This window comes from Scomber japonicus, chromosome 2 (genome assembly GCF_027409825.1).
Source record: "Scomber japonicus isolate fScoJap1 chromosome 2, fScoJap1.pri, whole genome shotgun sequence".
In the NCBI taxonomy this organism is placed as follows: domain Eukaryota; kingdom Metazoa; phylum Chordata; class Actinopteri; order Scombriformes; family Scombridae; genus Scomber; species Scomber japonicus.
In genome coordinates, this window is record NC_070579.1 from 16,091,551 (window position 1) to 16,111,169 (window position 19,619).

The 19,619-nt window shown below is 40.8% G+C and overlaps 1 protein-coding gene across 2 annotated transcripts; it reads right to left on the reverse strand.

Annotated features, from left to right (window-relative positions):
- Window positions 1-1,538: 1,538 nt before the first annotated feature.
- On the reverse strand, window positions 1,539-19,383 carry smad1 (SMAD family member 1). Of its 2 annotated transcripts, none has more exons than XM_053332429.1 (7): window positions 19,301-19,383; window positions 10,328-10,892; window positions 7,388-7,651; window positions 7,168-7,284; window positions 4,668-4,889; window positions 4,172-4,428; window positions 1,539-3,208 (listed from the first exon to the last, which is right to left on the reverse strand). In XM_053332429.1, exons 2-7 carry the CDS (start codon window positions 10,725-10,727, stop codon window positions 3,065-3,067), a joined length of 1,404 nt encoding a protein of 467 aa, XP_053188404.1. In that variant the 5' UTR covers window positions 10,728-10,892; window positions 19,301-19,383; the 3' UTR covers window positions 1,539-3,064. The 2 variants fall into 2 exon arrangements, with proteins under 2 accessions (XP_053188404.1, XP_053188405.1); XM_053332430.1 differs by having other exon boundaries at window positions 10,328-10,889; window positions 19,296-19,357.
- Window positions 19,384-19,619: the final 236 nt, after the last annotated feature.

Below are 19,619 nucleotides of genomic sequence, written 5' to 3' on the forward strand. Positions count from 1 at the left end.
AATATGTGCTTGTTTTGTGCCCATAAACCTCACTGAACATTTTCACTGACTTTATATCCAAAAATGAGCAGGTGGGCCCCTGTTAACCCCCACATTCTGAGGTTCTAATATTAAATAGCCCCAGGTTGTCTGTGTGGGAGTTGTGTGAAACACAAATGAATTTAGGAATGTGCACCATGCAAAACAATTTTAAATAATTAAGGTCTTAAAGCTATATTTTGACAAAGGGTCAAGAGATAAATCCATCAAATCTTGGATCCAGGACCTGGTGTGCTTTGCCCAATTGGTAATCTAGAATTGATTCTTGTAACATTAATGGATGTTTGGTTATATGGGTTATATTCTTTGAATACCTGAAACCTTTCTTAGAGAGGCCTGTCATAGTCAAAGCTACGTTAACAATTACACTTATAGTCACAGAGTTAGTCTAGCAGATATCAAAAGCTATAGTCTTTTTAATATACAACTCCCTCTTTGTGGTTCCCTGTTGAGCTGTGGAGGGGGGTTTCGTAAGATGTCTACTTGGTTTGACTAAATTGGACAGCTACATTAAAAAGTTCAAATGAACTTTTAAATGCATTTTTGCACAGAAGGAGGCCTGTGGATTTCCTTTCATCACTTACATAGTAAACACATTAGGCAGAGATCTGTTTGTGGTCATTGTGAACAGGAAGAATGCTAACCATATTTCTGTATTCATTTAGGCACCTGACTGTTGTTTTAAGACAGAATTGTGAACCCATCCTTAAAGGGCACCACTAAGGCTGGATGAGATTTGGAAAGAGATCCTTTGATTATATACCACTTAGACTGCCAGTGTTTATTTTAAGTATACCATCTGTGTTTTTGTTCAGTTAAATAGATACAGAACAAATAGATTAAACCACATCTACAATATATAGGACACAGGGCAGTGAAGCAGCTTTGACAGACTGTCAGTTCTTCTCAGGCCTATAACACTCGAGGTACACACTTGGAGACATTTTAAGTCAAAGACATCCTGAATTTCCAGTCCACTTGATGTGCCTGTGTGTGTAATTTGGGAGAAACATGCAAACTCTTAGGAGGCCGCAGGACTAACCATGCCACCCAAGTCATGTACAGTCAAATGAAACCCCTGCACGCACAAACACACACACACACTTAAATTAGTAATTTCCAGGGGAGCTTCCTGGAAGCTGGTTCTAACTGTGCCAGGACTGTCACAATTTGTCCCATAAAACAAGAGAAAACACATTATTTTGTGCGTTTTCATGCAATTTACTGGAAAATGCAATTACACTTAACATTAGTGAAGTTGGCTTTCAGATGCACTTTTAATCATTGTGCCTCTATAATTGAAGGTCTACCTCCAGACACACACACACACACACACAAAGAGTTTGGTTCATGTTTTTGAAAATCCCTGACAATACCATGATGCATATTTTCTTAGCATGGGTGGCCTGTTATTAAACAGACACACAATGACACGCTAACATGCACACACACACATAAACATGTTCTAACTGTTCATAAAAGAGACGGACATGTTGCAAGTAATGAAACAAATTTATTTGAATCTTCCAGTAGAGACTTGATATTCATGGAATAAAACTGCTTTTCTGGGAGTTTTACTGAGCAAAAACAGGAAAAAAGGAGAAAAACAAAACAAAACAAACAAAGATGCAATGTGTCAAAGTGCAGACAAACAAAACAGAAAACAAGTTCAAAAATACAAAAAGAATGTAAAGAGTATAACAGTTTAATAGCAAGTAAGATTGCTCAAAGCATAAAAGAACTGAATGGCAAAATCTGCATTTTATTAAAAAAAAAACAAATCATATTGGGACATCAGTAACGGATTTCTCAGTCGACAATTAAAATTTGAATGCTCAACATTTTCCCATAACAGTCATTTAACAAGTTTTGCTCAGTCAATGTAGTAAGAGAATGAAGCACAGTCACTGAAATATTTATGTCCTCAGTGTGACTCTGTACTTGACACATTAGATTTTGCTGTAGTGGATACAGTAAGGGGCTAATAAAGCTGCACTTGTACTTGCCTCTGCTTGGTGTTCAGATACCAGTCTTAATGTGTAGCACTACACTAACCAAACTATGCTTTGCAAAACCAGACTGCACAGCACATATTCTAGGAGTGAATATATCTAAATACTAGTCTTTTTTTCTTAAAATTCATTTGAAACACGAGTGTAAAACAAGATGAGCGACATTTAAACATTAGTCTTTTTTTGTCTGAAATGCCCTTTTAGTGCCATGCCCCTCACTAAACCCCACCCTAAACTCTCAAACTCCCCCTAATTTTTCCCTCGTATTATTTTCTCATGATCTGTAAATATGGGATTTCATTTTGATGTTATATTAACTTTGCACTGCTTTAATTCATTTAGCTCTACCTTAAAAAAGAACACTTTGAGGAAACAGCATACTTATATAAGTATCTGGGGATGATTAAAATTTTCAGTCATACTGGTCATCCTCATGTCCCTGCTAATTTTGTACATGTCATAAGTACATTTCATGCCAACTTCATTGCAGTCAGACAGTAAAGAGCGGCCAACTGCAATTTTGGTGACCTGGAATGTCCCATAATTATTGTAACTACACATGTATATCTGGATTTCTGAGGGAATATTTAGATGCAAACTAGTCACCATGAGTCAGAATAATAGAACAATGAAAAAGAGAAGTTGTGGGAGCAAGATCAGGGAGGATACTTCTGTTATGATGAGTGTGATGGTCTAATTATTACAGTTGGTCACAAAGATCAAGTATCTTCCAGTTGCATCACGCTCACTTTGCTTACTCCTCTCCCAGTCTGTAAATGTGCCCAATTCAGACGTCCTTCAAGTAGAGAACAAACCAATCCATTTAACAACCCGCGCAGCCTTACAGGTCCAAGATCAGCTTGTGTTTCAGTCAAAACCTCATCAGGTACAAGAAAAAAAAAGAAGCAGATTGGCTAAAACACAAACCAGTCTGGGACCAACTAGCCCCTATTCTTGCTACTTAGACCAAAATGCTGGGGTATGGACAGCCACAGGGCTGAGGACAGTGAAGCCTAGGACACAGAGGATATAGGGTTGTGGGGGGAACCCATCTGGGTTAGCACCTTATCCAACCACTGCAGGGGACCATGCAGGTGAATCTCAATCCAGCAGGGTGTGCTGGTCACATCCTGGCGGTGGTACTCTGCGCCCCAGCCCTGGAACAAATGGAAACACATGGCTTAGTGTAAAAATCAGGACACAAATGTTTTCTTTTCACCTAATTAGTTGTTTGTTGATTTTTGTATAATGCAGAGGTTTACTTTAGTCCATGTAAATACTTAACTTTGTATCAAGATGTTTAGGCTGAAGTATATACCAAACTCAGAACGTCAAATGGGTTTTCAAAGTAAGACACTTTTACAGACAGCAAAGTAGTGGTAGCTTTAGTTGTGTACCAACGATAGACAAAACTCACTGTTTTTACATTTACTTTACATTACTATACATTTTGTCACTTGGCAGACGCTTTTATCTGAAGCAACTTACAAGAGAGGCAAGGACAAAAAAGTGCTATAAAAGGAAGTCCTTATTATAAAAGTAAGAAACAGCTGAAGGGAGATGAGTAGATTGTAGTGCAGCAATCAGCAAAGGGCTACAGGTTAAAGGGGCTAAGGTGTTGAAGTGATGTTTTTAGAGATTTTGTAGATAAATACCATTTCAAATGGAGTATTGATCTTACATTCTCAAGCCTCCAAAGGTTGTAAATTAATCTCAGAAAATACTGTTAGCTGCACTTTACATCGTAACACACAATTTCTGATTAGAATAGTTCAAAATTGATCCATTAAGGAAAAGAGAAATTTTTGTATACATCACATGCACGTATACATGCACTGTGAAAGTCAGTTGGCACTGCAAGATGTTGCTTAACACTGACATTTAGTGTTACTGATCTTTGAAGTCCAGTTTTCACTAGTGTTTAATCATCAAAATAAATGTTGATAAATTCTTAAATGTCTACAAGTTTGGAGCCCTAACAACAAGTTGATTTTAAGTATTACAAGTGACTCAACTGTAAAACTCAACTCGTCTACTCAAGTAGAGTAAGTTATCAATATCAGGCAGTCCCCAAAAATAATACTGATCTTTCCTTTTCTCATTTAAATCTGAAAACCTACCTTAACAAAGCTCATACGGATGGTACACATCTTGGTGAGCTCATAAACAGCCTCAAAGCCATGGTTAACAGACTGGGCAAGCAGTTCAGCAAACTCCTGGTTGTTGAAAATCTTCAGGCTGCAGCCGCTGGGAATCTTACACACAGTTGTGGGATGGAAGCCGTGATGGTAGTTACAGTTACGACTCTGGACGAAGATACTGCTGTCACTCAGACATTCTGCATACACCTCACCACCAACGTAATACAAATGGACACCTGAGAAGAAGCAGCAGAGGATAAAGTGTTGGTCTCTTTCCATGACAAAAGCAAAAGCCCCAAAAAATCAGTGTGGTCAGTTAACAGTCAATACACTAAAATGTTTGCTTAAGTTGTTGCTATTGTTCTTTTTCTACTGTAGATCCCAATGCCAGCATCTATTGACAACATGAATTGATTTAGTCTCGTCTGATGACAGTCAGTGCATTGCAATCATTGACAGGCTCTGCATACTGCACCTTTGCCGATGTGCCGCCGGGTGTTCTCAATGGTGGAGTTGCGGTTGACGTTTGAGAGCAGGCCGAGGCAGAATCGGTTGCGGTTATTGGAGGGATCTGTGAAGCCATCAACGAGCACGCTGGTGGAGGAAGCCTGGAACGCTTCTCCAACACGATTGTTGAGCTCGTAGTAAACAATGGAGCACCAGTGCTTGGGTTCCTCATAGGCAACTGGCTGCACATCTGCACAGGAAACACATTAAAAGGTCAGAGGAGTGAGCTGAACACACTGTACACACACAGACAGACAGACACAGACACACTTAATGCACATTTAAGACTCCTCTGTGCTGACTCCTGTGCAGACAAGCTGCCAGGAGCCACTAATGCCAGTAGAGGCACAGCTGTAAATCTTACTCATCCGCACAATTATTTCTTCCAAATTGTCCCCTGTAGCCCATAATAGAGATTTGCATTAACATAGGACCCACTGGCTACATTTGTGTATGTTAATGCTCACCAAAATCAATGCAGACACATCCTAAAGCATGCAGACTGTCTGTGGACAGTGTGCCAACTTTTATTGAGCAGGCAAACAGTCAATAGAAGGTGCCTGGCTATGCCCTGTGTGCCTGGTATCTCGGACGAGGCAGTGCCAGCTGGCCTCAGCTTCTCTGAGAGAGGAATAAATCATGTTTATCTAAGCGCATACTTCTCCTGAACTTCCTCTGTAGCGTGGCAGTGGCTAGCAGGTGTGTTTTGTCTGTCCTCTTCCCAGAGCTGGCTTACAATAGAAGCTAGCTCCTCTGTACAGGATGCAGCTTGTGGAAAATAACTTAAAAACTCCCCAAACTCCCACTCCAAGCAAACATTTGAACATCTCTTCCCGCAACTATTGTCACCACGTGTGGGCATGATTTTTGGTTCTGGGGTGTATGATGATACAGAAGTACAAATATTTTGTGTGTAAGCTGTGGAAAACAAACGTTCTGGCAGCTGTTATTCCAACGTGAAGTGAGAATAATTTAACTGCAAACATCTGCTTGGTGTGTATCCAGCAGCAGCCTCTTACTATATTTCATAAAAATGTAACCACTGAAGGAACATTCAGGTTTACAACTTGGGCCATATTTCTTTTGTTTTGGTCATCATTTCTATCTGTTGTAACATCACGCTCACCAAAATAAATGCAGAGATCTGGGAACACACTGATGTTGTTACACCAATTTATAACCCTAACCTAAAGTCTGACAGCAATTGTAAAGGTTGTAAACAAGCTAACAATTTAACCAGATTATCTAAACCAGAGGTTCCCACTCTGTGGATCTGGACCCCAACAATGGAGATGATTACCAGACAATAAAATGAGAAAAAAAAGTTGTTGATTTTCATAGTATTTTGTTTTGACATATTTACATTGTAAACTAACAGTTTACATCTTAAGGTCTCTAACATTATTATGAGGAAGCAAAATCCCTCTTTGATTGCTTACACCTCATGGATGTGCATGTTGTGATGAGGAGTCCAAAGTAAACATTGCTTTGTTTTAAGGGACCAAGAGCAAAAATGCTTGGAACCACTTATCTAAATTACTTCAGACAGATGAAGAGAGATCTATACATAAAACCTTAAAGTGAACACACTTGAAATGTCTGTTATAATCCCTCATTGCACATAAAAACTGTGTGTAGGTCAAAGTTGAACCAGGAAGTCGGTCTGTAAACTGTGATGGATGCTTATAATGGTGAGTTGCTAAATTAACTATTTGTGTTTCTTTTCTCTTTGAAATATGTTTTGCTAATATGGGCTTTTGTTTGAAACCTTACCCAACCACACTTTTAAGCAACGCTGGTCCCAGTTCACAGGAAATAACTTGGTGAATACATTTTTATTATTACAGATTGAACTGATGGCCAACACTACCAGAATTACAGATTTTCCCTTTAAATCAGACGGCCCTTGAGTCTCCTATATGTCCATTGTCTATTACGTATTCATGAACGCAAGGTTCAGATGTGTCTGTCTCGCACAATAAAGGCAAAACCACAAAGTCGAGATAGCAGCAATTATTGCACCGCATTTCAGATCTGAAAGTTGGAGATAATTAGTGAATCTTATCGTTAACGAGTTTCAAGTCATTACCACCAGCAGAGATGACATAAGCCCCTGCTTTTATAGGCCTCATAAAACTGTTCTGAGGCCTGGCTTAATTTGCTGAGGCTTTGAGCTTCCCCTGGGCTCACACCCACAGAGTCTCACTGTAAACTAACGGATCCTTTCCACACACTGTTCACATTTTGTCTGACAGGATATGGGATACTAACCAAACTGAGTTTTTTCTTTTTTTTTGTATAATTGGAGTTTGGCCACAACAGAGAAAAAACCTTTAAAAAACAAGAAGTATCCCGAAAACCTTTGCACCTGCAGATCAAGGAGAGCAGGTGCAGACAGATTTATGTGGATGATATCACTGTGAACACAAGGACATTTGTGTATTTGAGATAGTTACTACCATGGTTACCTGCCCGGTTGTTACTCTCTAGGGGCAAGGGTGGTGCCATGAGGTTGGTGTCCATTGGCTGGGGGCAATCTTGAGTCATCTGCTCCTCTGGGGGCATGTAGGCAGGAGGGGGAGTCTCTGCATCAGGGAGGAGGCAGAACAAAGAGCAGAGAGGTTAGTTGTTGTAGTTCAGTATGGAAGAAGAGGAGTAAAATGGAAGATAAAAAAGTACAGATGTTACCTGGCATCTGGAATGGACTGCTGGGCTCGGAGCTGGATGGTGAATGAGGGAAGGTGACGTTGCTGCCGCTTCCTGGCGAATTTGGGTAGCTGTTTCCTGGCGAATGAGGGAAAGGCATTGTATTGGCCTGAGGAAAGGATTCGGGGAAGGTGGCATTCTGGGGCATGTGTGGCTCGTTCTGTTGTAGAGGATTGCGGAAGCGAGGCAACATCGTATGCTTGGCATTGAACTCGCTGTTCCTTGGTACCAACACAGGGGGCAGCACTGTGAACAAAGACAGACAAATAGTTAAAACAGGCCTCAGACACTGTCCAACAACAATCCTTTAGCTGAAACTGTACTTTACCCATAAGCAGAATAAAACACTACTACTGGAACAGTTTTGAAAATCAACAATGTGTTTAAGTCATTTATAAAAAAAGTGCCACAGACTTTCAGTTTCAAGTCTCTTTAAAAGGATGTCACTCTAGACTCTGGTAAACTATGATGGAAGTTTTTCACTATTTTCTGAAATCAGTCTTTTTAAAATCATATTGTTTTATTTGACCCCATAGGTGATATTGACTGTTGACCTTATCTTTGGATCTTTAGGGGGCAGCCTGAATGCAGGTAACACTACTAAAAATTGCACTCCGCAGCAGACATGTTCAGTAACAGTGAAGCTCTGGTTACACTGCAATTTAACATTTTAAAACAAGATTTTGCCAGCTGATAGTTGCAGGAACAGACAGATGGAGACTGAAAGAGCTGCAGGACGAAATGCAAAGAGGATTTCAGCTGTTTTTGTGGCTGCCAGCAGCATTTCCTCCCATGGATAGTCACAGTTGGAGAGATTTCCTCCAGCACTGTCTCTATCAGCTTATATTAGAAAATGAGCGCGAGTGGGCTGCAGGGTCTCACATATTCACACTCAAGGGTGGGTGCTGAAGGAGGTGGGTGTAAACATTGTGCCATTTATATAAATTTTGACTCTACGTCAGCATTGGCCCCGCCTTTTTCGGGCTGATTTTAAACAGCAGATGATGATATTTTAACTATTTTCAACCCATGAACGGACGATTTTTTATAAATTTGGTGTCTGTCAATAGTAATACCAGCACTGATGTGTTTCAACACAGTACAGAAATCTCATTTAGTTTACAGCTCAAAAAAACATTTGAGTGTGTAACACCTCTTTCTTTTAAGTGTGCAGTTTTGATGGGTTTTATTGTAGGTTGTTTCTTACATTTTCTTTTTCTCATTGTTTCAGGGGTTATGTAACTTAGCTGATATAACCAACAATTTTCCAACTGGGTTTTAATGAATACATTTATGTATTCATTGTTATTTATTCAACAGATCTTTTTACCACTACACAATCACAATAACACACTTATACAAATGTAAAGATACAGACTCAATAAGCACTGAGTTCTTTGATTGCAGTATATGCAGAAATCTCCTTCTGGTGCTCTCCATCAGTCTACGTTCGGAGCGCAGATGTCTCTGCATTCTCCAAATGTCAGTCTGCAGCCTGTTGGTCTTAGCCAGCAGTATTTGGCCAGACTCTCAGATTTTAAGGCGAGCCAATCTTGAGGAATTCATCACTTGGGGTAAATATCCTGGCTGATGTGAGGCCTATTCAGGTGCAGTACATACAAACCATAGAGATACGCTCCACTTGTGTCTATAAATACCTGCCCAGATAAATAAAGCTTGTGCTGAAATGTTAGACGGGGCCCGCGCTGCTGTCAGTGTTCCTGCAGGTAGCCCATGTGTGCTGCAGCGGGCCAATGCATCAATGTAGCAGTTTATTTCAAAAGGTTATATGTGGAGCAGGAGGACAGCTGTGGTGTTTGGTAGAATAGTCCAGGGAGATTGACAGGATGTGTGTTTTTTTGTGTGTGGGTGTGTGGTGTTAGGGGAGAAGTGCAGAAGGGGGGAGAGGACAGACAGGTGCTCTGGAGTTGAATCACCTTAGGCTTCAGTCTTCCACTCGCTGCTAAAACAAAAAGTGTGCAAGGCAGGCAGCAACTCTTTCCTCCCATTGTGTGTGGGTGACTGGCTTCCTGTTCCAGAGAAACTGTGCGTGTGGTCATAGGTTTGTGTGTGTGTGTATCCTCCTTTTTCGTAACACGCGTGCAAGTGTGAGAGTGCGTGTGTATGTGTGCCTGAGTGCGGTAAATGTGTGCATAAATGTAAAAAAAAAAAAGAAGAAGCAAGCAGTACAGAGCATGCCCAAAACAAAGCCCTCATTCTCCCCGGATGGAATTTCCTGCTCCACGCACGCACGCACACACACACACTCATGCATGCACACAGACAGACACACACACACACACACACACACACACACACACACAACCACAACCGTTTAGCCCTTTACTCTAGCACCCGGCACACAGCTGTTTCTATCTTGTCAGCTGACCCTCATTTTCTGTTTAGTAAGAGGCCAAATAGTGTTTGATTTGTCTCGCGTCTACACTACGGGAAGCAGCTCACTAGAATCTCGACCCTGAATTTAACATCCTCTTCTAGTAAGGTCAAATTTCTCAAATAAATCTTGTGAGTGAAATGTGTGTGTGTGTGGCTTTAAACAGATGGACAACAGTAAGATAAGAGATAAAGGAGTGGAGTACAACAAGTGAACATGTGCAGAAGGCATTACCAGAAAAGAAAAGAAAAGAAAGGGATTTCAGGAAGGAGTCTTTTTTTTTTTTTTGGTTTGCTTTAAAAGGGAAAATATTTCTACTGGAATCGAACTAGGTACAATCACCATACATGGTCTGAGTCTCTTAATTCAGAGATTCCTTCTGCAGAATTTAATTTTACATAATTTCAACATCTGTGTCGTACTTTCTAGTGCTGCATCAATCCAACTTTTACTCTCCCAATTCAAATACCTCAACTTGAGGTGTTAAGAGAATCTGATCCACCTTATTTCAGGAGCACATCACTCACCTGGACTGTCCACACGTTTGTAGTGGTAGGGGTTGATACACACATCCTTCTGTTTGGAGCCGAACGGGTACTCGCAGCACTCCAGGGCCTTCAGCTCATGGTGGGACTGCAGGTCGGGCCAGCGCCACACCCGACAATAAATGACATGCGGCAGACCTTTCCTGTGGGACACCTGCAGCCGTCCGTCCAGGGAGCGGGGGATTGTCACACAGTTACTGGGCTGACCGGGGCAGCTGAGAGCCCTCTCCAGCTCCTCCATGGCTCCCTTCTTCTTTTTCAGTTTCTTAACCAGAGCATCCACTGCCTTTTCTGCCCACTTCTCTTCCTCGTCTCCCTGCTTCCAGCCCAGCAGCCGTTTGACCGCGGGGCTGGTGAAAGAGAAGAGCGAGGTGACGTTCATGATGGACAAGCCGCCCTCCTCCCCTCTCCTTTCAGTTCAAAAGAAGTTAAGAGAAGCAGGTGGAGGACAGTCCAGCTTTAGAGGACAAAGGCTGAAATAAGTGATTGTTCGTCTTTTTTGGAGTTTCAGTTATTCCTCAGCTTCCAGCACGTCAGATCGAGTCTTCTGCGTGAAAGAAAAGAAGAAGTAGATTAGCTTAGATAATTAAAAATGCACAACACTTCTGCATGTTAGTCTAGCTCGCTGCATCCTCTGTCTCACAAAGTTGAAGCACTTGTGATGGATGTTAACTTCTTCCAATCCTCTTTTGCTTTATGAGCTGTGATGTCTTACCCACAGCGAACAGTGCTGGGCTAATGATGTCACCATTAAAGCTGTCATAGCTATGCCTGTCACGGCTTCTGGGAAACTGGCAGAGGGGAGTCACAACGGGACGCCCCACCTGTGAACATCAGCCCCAACCGTACATTCTCCACATGCCTTCCTGTCTGTATGGCTTGTCACATTACCATTGCTCACTAATGTCACAGGAGAGGACTTCACGTATAGCACACAGCCTACGCCACCTTTAGGAAGGAATTTAGGCTTCATATTAAACACCTGACTCACTTTGCAGGAATTTTAAACAGCACTGTTGAAGATCTATTTATCCATCAGAGCTTCTTCTAAGCATTTTCTTAAATCATTGGTTAATCCTTACATACTCTTCATATTCTACACCCCCACAGTATGTTACGGTTCAGTTTTGACCCAGTCTAAGAATCCCCTAATAAAAAGTGTCTCTACCAAATTTTGAACCACATATCTATTCAGAATACCTCAACAGCTGATCTGACTGATCAATAAATGGGTGATTAAACCTTGATTAATGTTTCAGAGAGAAGAGAGGGGGTATTTTTTAGGTTTTAAACCACTCATTTTTGCAGAAAAAACACCTACTATAACACAATATCATGTCCTATTTTAGACATCAAAATATAACATAGCAAGAATGATTTAAATGTATTTTATTTAAAGTGAAAATTGCAAGATCTTTATGGAGCTGTGGAGTTTATTGTATAACCATTAGAGCCATCAGTCTTCACTGCTGCATCATAAAAAGAAATCATCATAAACTACTATCTTATTAACTATTCATTTAACCAAAAGCCATGTCAATGGATCAAATTTGACCGGCAAAAGCCAAAACTTTGGACAAAAGTCATCAAATTTCAGGGTAAAACAATGAATTTGATCGGAATAGTAGATCCGTATAAGGGTTAATGTGACAATTACTTATATCCCTTAAGAGACAAAGCACTTTACAATTTGCCTCTCAAACATATTCATACTTCAATGGCAGCAGAGTTATCAACAATTTGTGGTTCAGCGCCTTGCTCAAGGACACTTTGACATATGGACAAGGACGGAAGGGAGGGGACCGGGAATCAAACCACCAGCCCTGCAATCAATGGACACCCGCTTCACCACTTGAGCCGCTACAATTGATATCACAATATTGAGTTACATACACCATGATATTTTATCCATATCACCTACCTGGCTACTTATTTTAACCGAAAGATTTTAAAACTCTCTTTCTTAATCGCTCTCTTTCGTGCATATGTGTGTCGGAAGCAGTCATTGCAGAGAAAGGAGTTTTCCTGACAGCTCTGAATAAATGTGTGAGGTTTGAAAAAGAAAGGAGACTTTTAATGAGTGGCCTGCTGAGGCAAATGTCCTACAAAGCTTCAACACTACAGACCAACAAACACTGGTTTTTGGGGGCAGGAATCTGGCAAAATGTGGGACAATAAAAAGGAAGTGCGTGTGTGGACCCCAGGATAAATGTGCCCATTCACTCGGGTCCCACAGGAGCAATTCAGTAGCCAGGAGGTGCACGCATTCGAGCTTTTTAAAAGAGGGTGGAGAAAACAACAGGGCATTGAGCTCTCCCAGTTCTATCTTTTTTCTTTTTTTTCTGAATGCAATTAGGGAGATAAAAACGTAGTTACGGGTTGAGGTTTGGCTGAGCATAAATGTGCAGATGTAACGCCAGAATCGAATAAACAGCATGTCAGAAATCCACCACCTTTTCATCCCTACTGACTCACGGAGGAGGAGGATGCATCACTCTCTGACAGTAAAGCCCGCAGTATATTGGATTTCCTACGAGCAAGAACAAATACATCATTAAGGCTGCTCTGGAGTTATTCTTGGCCCTTCAGATTAAGGGATGAATAGCGATTTCTATCTTTGTCGGCTACTGCGTGTGTAGGCTACATCATACTGACAAACAGGCAGGGAAGTTTGATGAGAACAGGTGCTGTTTACAACGTGTGTGTGTGTGTGTGTGTGTGTGTGTTGTGGAGGCCCTAGTCACTTACTATTGCCAACCTCACTGACAGGAAAGCGGCAACTTGTACCTATACTTAGCTTGGCCCCCGAATCACATTGGCTCATCTAAAAAGTGACGCTGAACTTCTAAACACAGGAGGGAACAGGAGGAGGAGGGGGGGACGTACGGGGGGGCGAGGGTGTGTCTATGTGTATGTGTGTGTGGAAGATCAAAGGAGAATATCAAGAACCAACTATGACATTACACCATGCTAGCACCTTAAGTGTGCTACTCACAGCCATCTGAGAGAGAACGACAGGAAACATGCTGCGCAGTTATGTCTTCATATCTTTCATCACTTCCTTTTGCTGAGACCTGCAGGTTTTTTTTCCACAGGTGCAGGGTGGGAGAGGAAAAAGGGAGTTTCCTGAACTTCCCACCCCTTGACTTTTATCTTCCTTTCTTGTTCTCCTCACACCATGAAGGTTCCTTTCTTTGTAGTAAAACCGTTAATAGTGGAGGAGCACAGGTTTAAAATGTCATGTGGATAAAGCACCTGTTCAAACCTGCTTTGTCATAGATGTTGCCTCAAAATTCATGAACAGAGTTTTATTCACAAAAGCAGTGCTGATATGGTACTAATAACAACAAGCTTCTAAAATGTTCACTGTTAAATATCATACCAGACTGAATTTAAATAGCATAGTTTACTTAGACAAGGAAACGCAGCAAATCTTCACATTTGAGAGTCTGGGAGATGATAATTTATCAATCCTTTTTACACGATAATTGCTGGATCATTGAATTGTTGACATTATTAAACTACATTTTAGCTTAAAAGACCATTGAAGAAAAATCAATATAAAAGAAAATAAAAACAATGAATAAAAGTTAGCAGGTAAGATTGAGATGAAATTTAAACTTCATATATAAAGTATTCTTGTTATTGTTATTTAAACATCTGTAAAGCTGTATGTGGCGCTCTGTTATGACCTTATGGGTGTCTGATGTAAAATGGACTCAAAACATCTTCACAGAGAGCATAAGACATACTTTACAGGGGGGCATAACAATACAACATAAAGTTCAAAAGGAAAAAACAGCTACAACATCTTGGTAGCCAGGGTCACCACCCAGACACGCAGCAAGTCTTTTTGATCCACATTCAGCCCGCAGAGCTGCTTTGATGGCCTTTTAGTGACAGCCAGCACTATCAGCAGCAGTTCAGGACCGGCTGCAGAAAGACAGCCTTTAATCCGTTTCAGATGGAAGATTCATGAATGTAACGCGCTGTAACATCTGGAGCAGCCTCTGCACAAGTCTCTGCTGTCATTTCTGAGACCAAATCTCTCGCACATTTCCAGGTCTGATGGTTCGTCTGTCTGCTGTCCTGATCTGGCTTTGTGTTGGTTCTCTGGACAATACGAGTTTAGAAATGTCTGCAACGCAGTCAAAATACAAAGACGCCATTGTGCCTCCCTTTTCCTTCACCTATGTATAGGCGATGATGTTTTGCTGGAACGATTTCTGCAGCAACTTTTGATCTGAAATATTCCACTTGAAAGTTTTATAGCTATAAAATCAAGAATACTTGGTGTTTTTCTCAGATCTGATCAAATTAGGGTAGAAACTGATATATTTTAATGAATTATATTATTATTCATCATATTATTCATCTATCAACTATTTTTGCATCCATAAAATGCCACAAAATACTGAAGTTACAGTTTCCTAAAGCCCAAAGTCTTCAAATTACTTGTTTTGTCCAAGCGGTAGTCTAAAACCCAAAGATTTTTGCTTAATAAATGACTTAAACCATCAATGGATTATCACATTTTTTGTTTTAAAGATATTCGGAAAACGCTCCCAACGAGCTTGTAGCTCTTTTTCCCTTGAGAGAAGAAGATTTCTTCACTGATTAGCGGAATTTAATCATCAATATGCAGACATGAACCGCTGAGTCTCACAGAGCCAATGAAGAGTCACACAGATGCCTGCAGTGGCCTCGGCCGCCGCACTCCACCTCCCTATAAAAGCTGAAACACACATCATCATTTACACAACAGCCCCATAAAAACCACTCTGACATTCTCTACAGCCGAGTCCAAGCAATGCTCTCTCGCTATGGCGTTAGCGATAGCTCGTTATGGCCATCAGTTAGTCCACTGGACAGAAACTGAGGCTAATGGGAGCACAGAGTGGGATCATGCGACACTGACAGGAGGAGCATTTGAACCACCTGGTGTGAGCTGTTAGCCACTACACTAGCCCCATGGATCATTTTGCACCGCTCCAGTGTCTGTTAATCAATTTAGGCCTGGGCTGTGTAGGATGAGGAGGCAGTAATGATGCTCTCTGGACCCTCCCCGGGGACAGGGCATTATAAAGAAGCTACATTATTTATCAGCAGGGTCCTGGACGGGGCCTCCATTAGCCCCCGCTCAATGGAGTCACTGGCTATAAACAGAGGAGTGCAGGAAGAGAGAGAGTGATAGATAAAGAGGAAAAGGGATGGAGAGAGGGAAATGATGCAGAGAGAAAAAGAGGGGAGGAAAGTGAGAGTGACGGCAAAGCCAGAGATCTGAGACAGAGTGAGTGTTTTTGAGAAAGAGACGGAGGAGGCTCGTTATGTGTGTGTCTCGTCTCCTCACAGAGCACTTCTCCATTAAGTGCCTTCAAGGGTCTTCACTGAGTAAACAGTGACACTATGAGGATGTTATATGTGCTTTTACATAAATACTAATAACGGCACTAAAGCGTTGAGACTCAATGTATTTACAAAAACATCCTCGGAAAATCACATCTGTAACAACATGAAGCGAACGACTGATGCTCGCTTCATTCAGACCTACGGAGGCTCAGAGAGCTCAAATCACTGAAATCAATGAGAAAATAGACCCAAATGAAGAAAACATCACGTTGGCTCATTTTTAAACATTATTCACAAATTGTCAAGTGTTTAAAACTATTTTTCAACGTACCCAGTAATTTCTGTTATGTCTGTGCAACTTGCAGCATTTTAGTATTCGTCTGTGTTTTCTGCACAGTTTGACTCTTTTAGACATTGTTTCATCAACCTGGTGAAAATTGGTTTCTTAATTAGCTTGTGTCTTCTGTGACTTTATGGCTTATATATGTTAAGGATGCACTAGTAGTACCGATGTTTTTTCATTAGCTTATGTTTTGCCTTTTTGTTTCTTTTCTTTTCTTTTCTTATGTTGCACTGTGTTGGAATCTCTTGGTCACTGTAGAAACACACAGGCGTTACAACTTATCCTTTGATATTTTTGTTTATTAGCGTTGATACAATAGATACCAAAACAATACTATATTGACAATATAGACAAACCTTTTTTTTCATTAAACAAAAAAGACCAAAGTTCTCAAATATTCAACATTGTCAAATCACAAAAACTTTACCTGAAATAAAAAGGCTAAATTTGGAAATAAATCTTGAATAAAGTCGAGAACTATACGATACATAAACATGATGATAAATCAGACCAGACATCCAACGCCCATTTCTAGGGCTGAGTATCGTTTAAAAAAAATATAATACCAGTTCCAATCCAAGCACCCTTAAAGTGATACCAATACCAACTGAATACTTAATTTAATACCCAGTACACATTCCATGCACTTTCTTTCATCCGGCGTAACAGGTGTTCAGGGATTCAGAGCGTCTAGGCGTTAGCTGGCGAACTGCTAGGCGACTAATATTCATCACAACGTCAAGGCCACAGACAGGTTGTAGCTAGGTGCTGCAGTGCGAGTACCGATACTAAGCGCTACCATTTTTGATAAGAATCCCTTAAAATTTTACTAATTAATTAATAGTATTTTGACCAAGGTATTTTATGTACTAAATGGGGCATTTTAGAGTTTAAAAAATTAGGTTGTCAGTGCTCTCTAGTGGACTAACCTGTTATAGCGACACTGCTTTTAAATGATTTAAAACAAATATTTGGGATTTATGTGCTGCATTTTCTGTTAACAATGATAATATATATATATAATAAGCAAATAGTGATCAATAATATTGGCCCAGAATATGTATCTATCTGTTGGGCTCTACTAATGACACATTTCAGGCAGTAAAGCCAGAAAAGTACTTAGTTAAATACCTGGCCCTAGTGGTAAGCGAATGTCAATATACAACACTCTAAGAGCAATGCTTGAAATAACTCCACTCTCAGACATGAGGGGCTGCCCTGAGTGACTAGACATGGCATTGACCTGAGAGGCTCCTTAAACTCATCGGGGTCAGTTTTCCGCACAAACACAGTCCCACACACACAGCTCTGACCTGGTAAAGAAGACACTGTACTGCACAACAGAGTTCAAATCCAGCCATCGCACCACTTCCAGCACGACACACACACACACACACACAAAAATACGCCAGAAAAGCCTCCTGCCACCAAAACCACGGCGAGCATTGTCCTGTACTTTCAGGGTACAAGCGACGACTTTAAAAAGGCTGAACTGGGATCAGATTCTTTGTGTCCCAGACGCACCAGTCCACACATGACTGCAGACATAACTAGCAAACACATGGGGGGTTCAAGCAGCTATCTCAACCATGCTTGGCACTCAGTGTTGGGTTAGTGTTGTGTTAGGGTGGACACTTCACCCCGACACATGGCAGGGTATGTTGTTCGGGCCGCACAGACACACACAGGAGGGTTTTGACGTTGCTCACTACTGTTGTGACCGACTCTTTGGATACAGGAATGCGGCTAACCTATATTTGCACCTTGTAGTTTAGCAGGTTGGTTTTTTTGCCATGATCATAAATAGATAGTTAGATAGTAATAACACTGTAATGTTTGCTATGTGAAGTATGCTGAGGGAAATACATGTAAATGCATTGTTTTGTAAGCATGAAGAAGAGTATGAACCCGATAAAAAAGCATCTGACATTACAATTTATTAAAGAGGCTTCACCCTTAAGCAACACTAACCCAGCCCTTTCAAATCCTGTAAAAACCATTTGTTTAATTTCCAGGAAAAAAAACACACACACAATTTAAAGCTGCACACCCTGAGAAAGCAAGATGATAAAACAATTGAGGTAAATCAGGGACAAGGACAAATTCTTGTCCTTTGGGTAATCTGATATGTCATCTTCAATAATGTCAGGAGATCTAGCCTTAGCTGCTGTAGGTCTCACTCTCCCTCACTTTCTCTCTCTCTCTTTCTTTTTCTCCCTGTCTCACATACACACACACACAAATTCATAAACACATTGACATAACTAAAAACCACACACAGGATACAAGTGAAGCACACCAGTGCAGCTTAAATAGCCGCATTAACTCTGCATCAGTCAGAAGATAATACAATACTGAAAAGTTAATAATGGCATTTTGGTAAAAGGATGGCATGTAAAGATTTGTAACGGGTGCTGCACTGCATACATGATACACTGATTTAGTGACATTAAAATATCACTAACTAGTGCAGAGCGGAAATAATGAGTCAATTCATCGATGAGTGGATGCACAGGAAACTTATCTCCAAATGTTGGCATGTCAAGTCATTTTAGTGAATAAAGTCCTAACATTACCTTGTTCCAGCTGCTTATATATCAAGCGATATAATGCTCCCATGCGATATAAAACTGAAAATGTTCACAATTTACTGTCATTTTAAAGACCAGACATTCAATTCATTATGAAGAAAAGGGGTATTACACCAAAATGCTACTTATTACTCCACATCTTGTCGCTTAATACTGTGGCCTGTGCCATGTGTTGAATAACAGCAGAATAACATTTTATTCCTGCAGAAAAGCCTCTGTAAAGTTCATATTTACAAGTGCTTGTACTGATACCTGCTTTACAGTGATTTAACCGAAATTAGTGCAGTTTTTAAGGCACAAATGCAGCACTTCAACAATGTTACTATGGAAACTGGCATTTTTTCCCGCAATACACAGTAAGATAGCCTACATTATTGCACATTACTGTAGTTACATATATTTTTTTTATAAAAGTCACCCTAAATAATAAATTTACGTCTAAAAAATGTGTCTCATTTGCTATTTCAGTCTGATACTGTGAGTAAAAGAGGAGGAGAAAAAAAAGTTTGACACACTGTTGAGTTGAGAACCGCTGGGATCTACTTCCCCTGCAAACACAGCCGTGCACACTACAAATAGTGAAATTAAAGATTTTTTAAAAAAAGTTTTCATTTAGCATGTTCGAAAGGGTGCAGACAAAAAGAAAAAGAAACCCTGAAAAGTTTACAGTACCTTTTTTTCTTTCACAGCAGCTCTCTGTCTCTTTCTGTGTCTCCTCCTGTGTGTGCGCTCTGCCTGCCTGTCTTGGGTCTGCTCGGCCTGGCGTCAGTGAGTCGCGGGGCCGTCTAACCCTACGCTGAGCGCCAGTATCACGCCGCGGGATGCAGCCCCCGACAATAACAAGACCTACTTTTTTTACACATCTTAACATCTTCAGTCACTGTGTGGAAATGGATTATGTAACTGTAAAACAATGCGGTTTTCTCGATAAAATAGAAAAGGTCCTCACCAGCTGAGAGTTTCCTTTCAGATGTCAGAGTTTGTTGCCTGT

Coding starts and splice junctions, on each gene's coding strand:
- smad1 (XM_053332429.1), bottom strand. CDS start 10,727: ATGAACGTCACCTCGCTCTTCTCTTTCACCAGCCCCGCGGTCAAACGG. Junction 4,890..7,167: donor AGAGAGTAACAACCGGGCAG/GTAACCATGGTA, acceptor TTTCCTGTGCAG/ATGTGCAGCCAGTTGCCTAT. Junction 3,209..4,171: donor TCCGTATGAGCTTTGTTAAG/GTAGGTTTTCAG, acceptor CATTTGTTCCAG/GGCTGGGGCGCAGAGTACCA.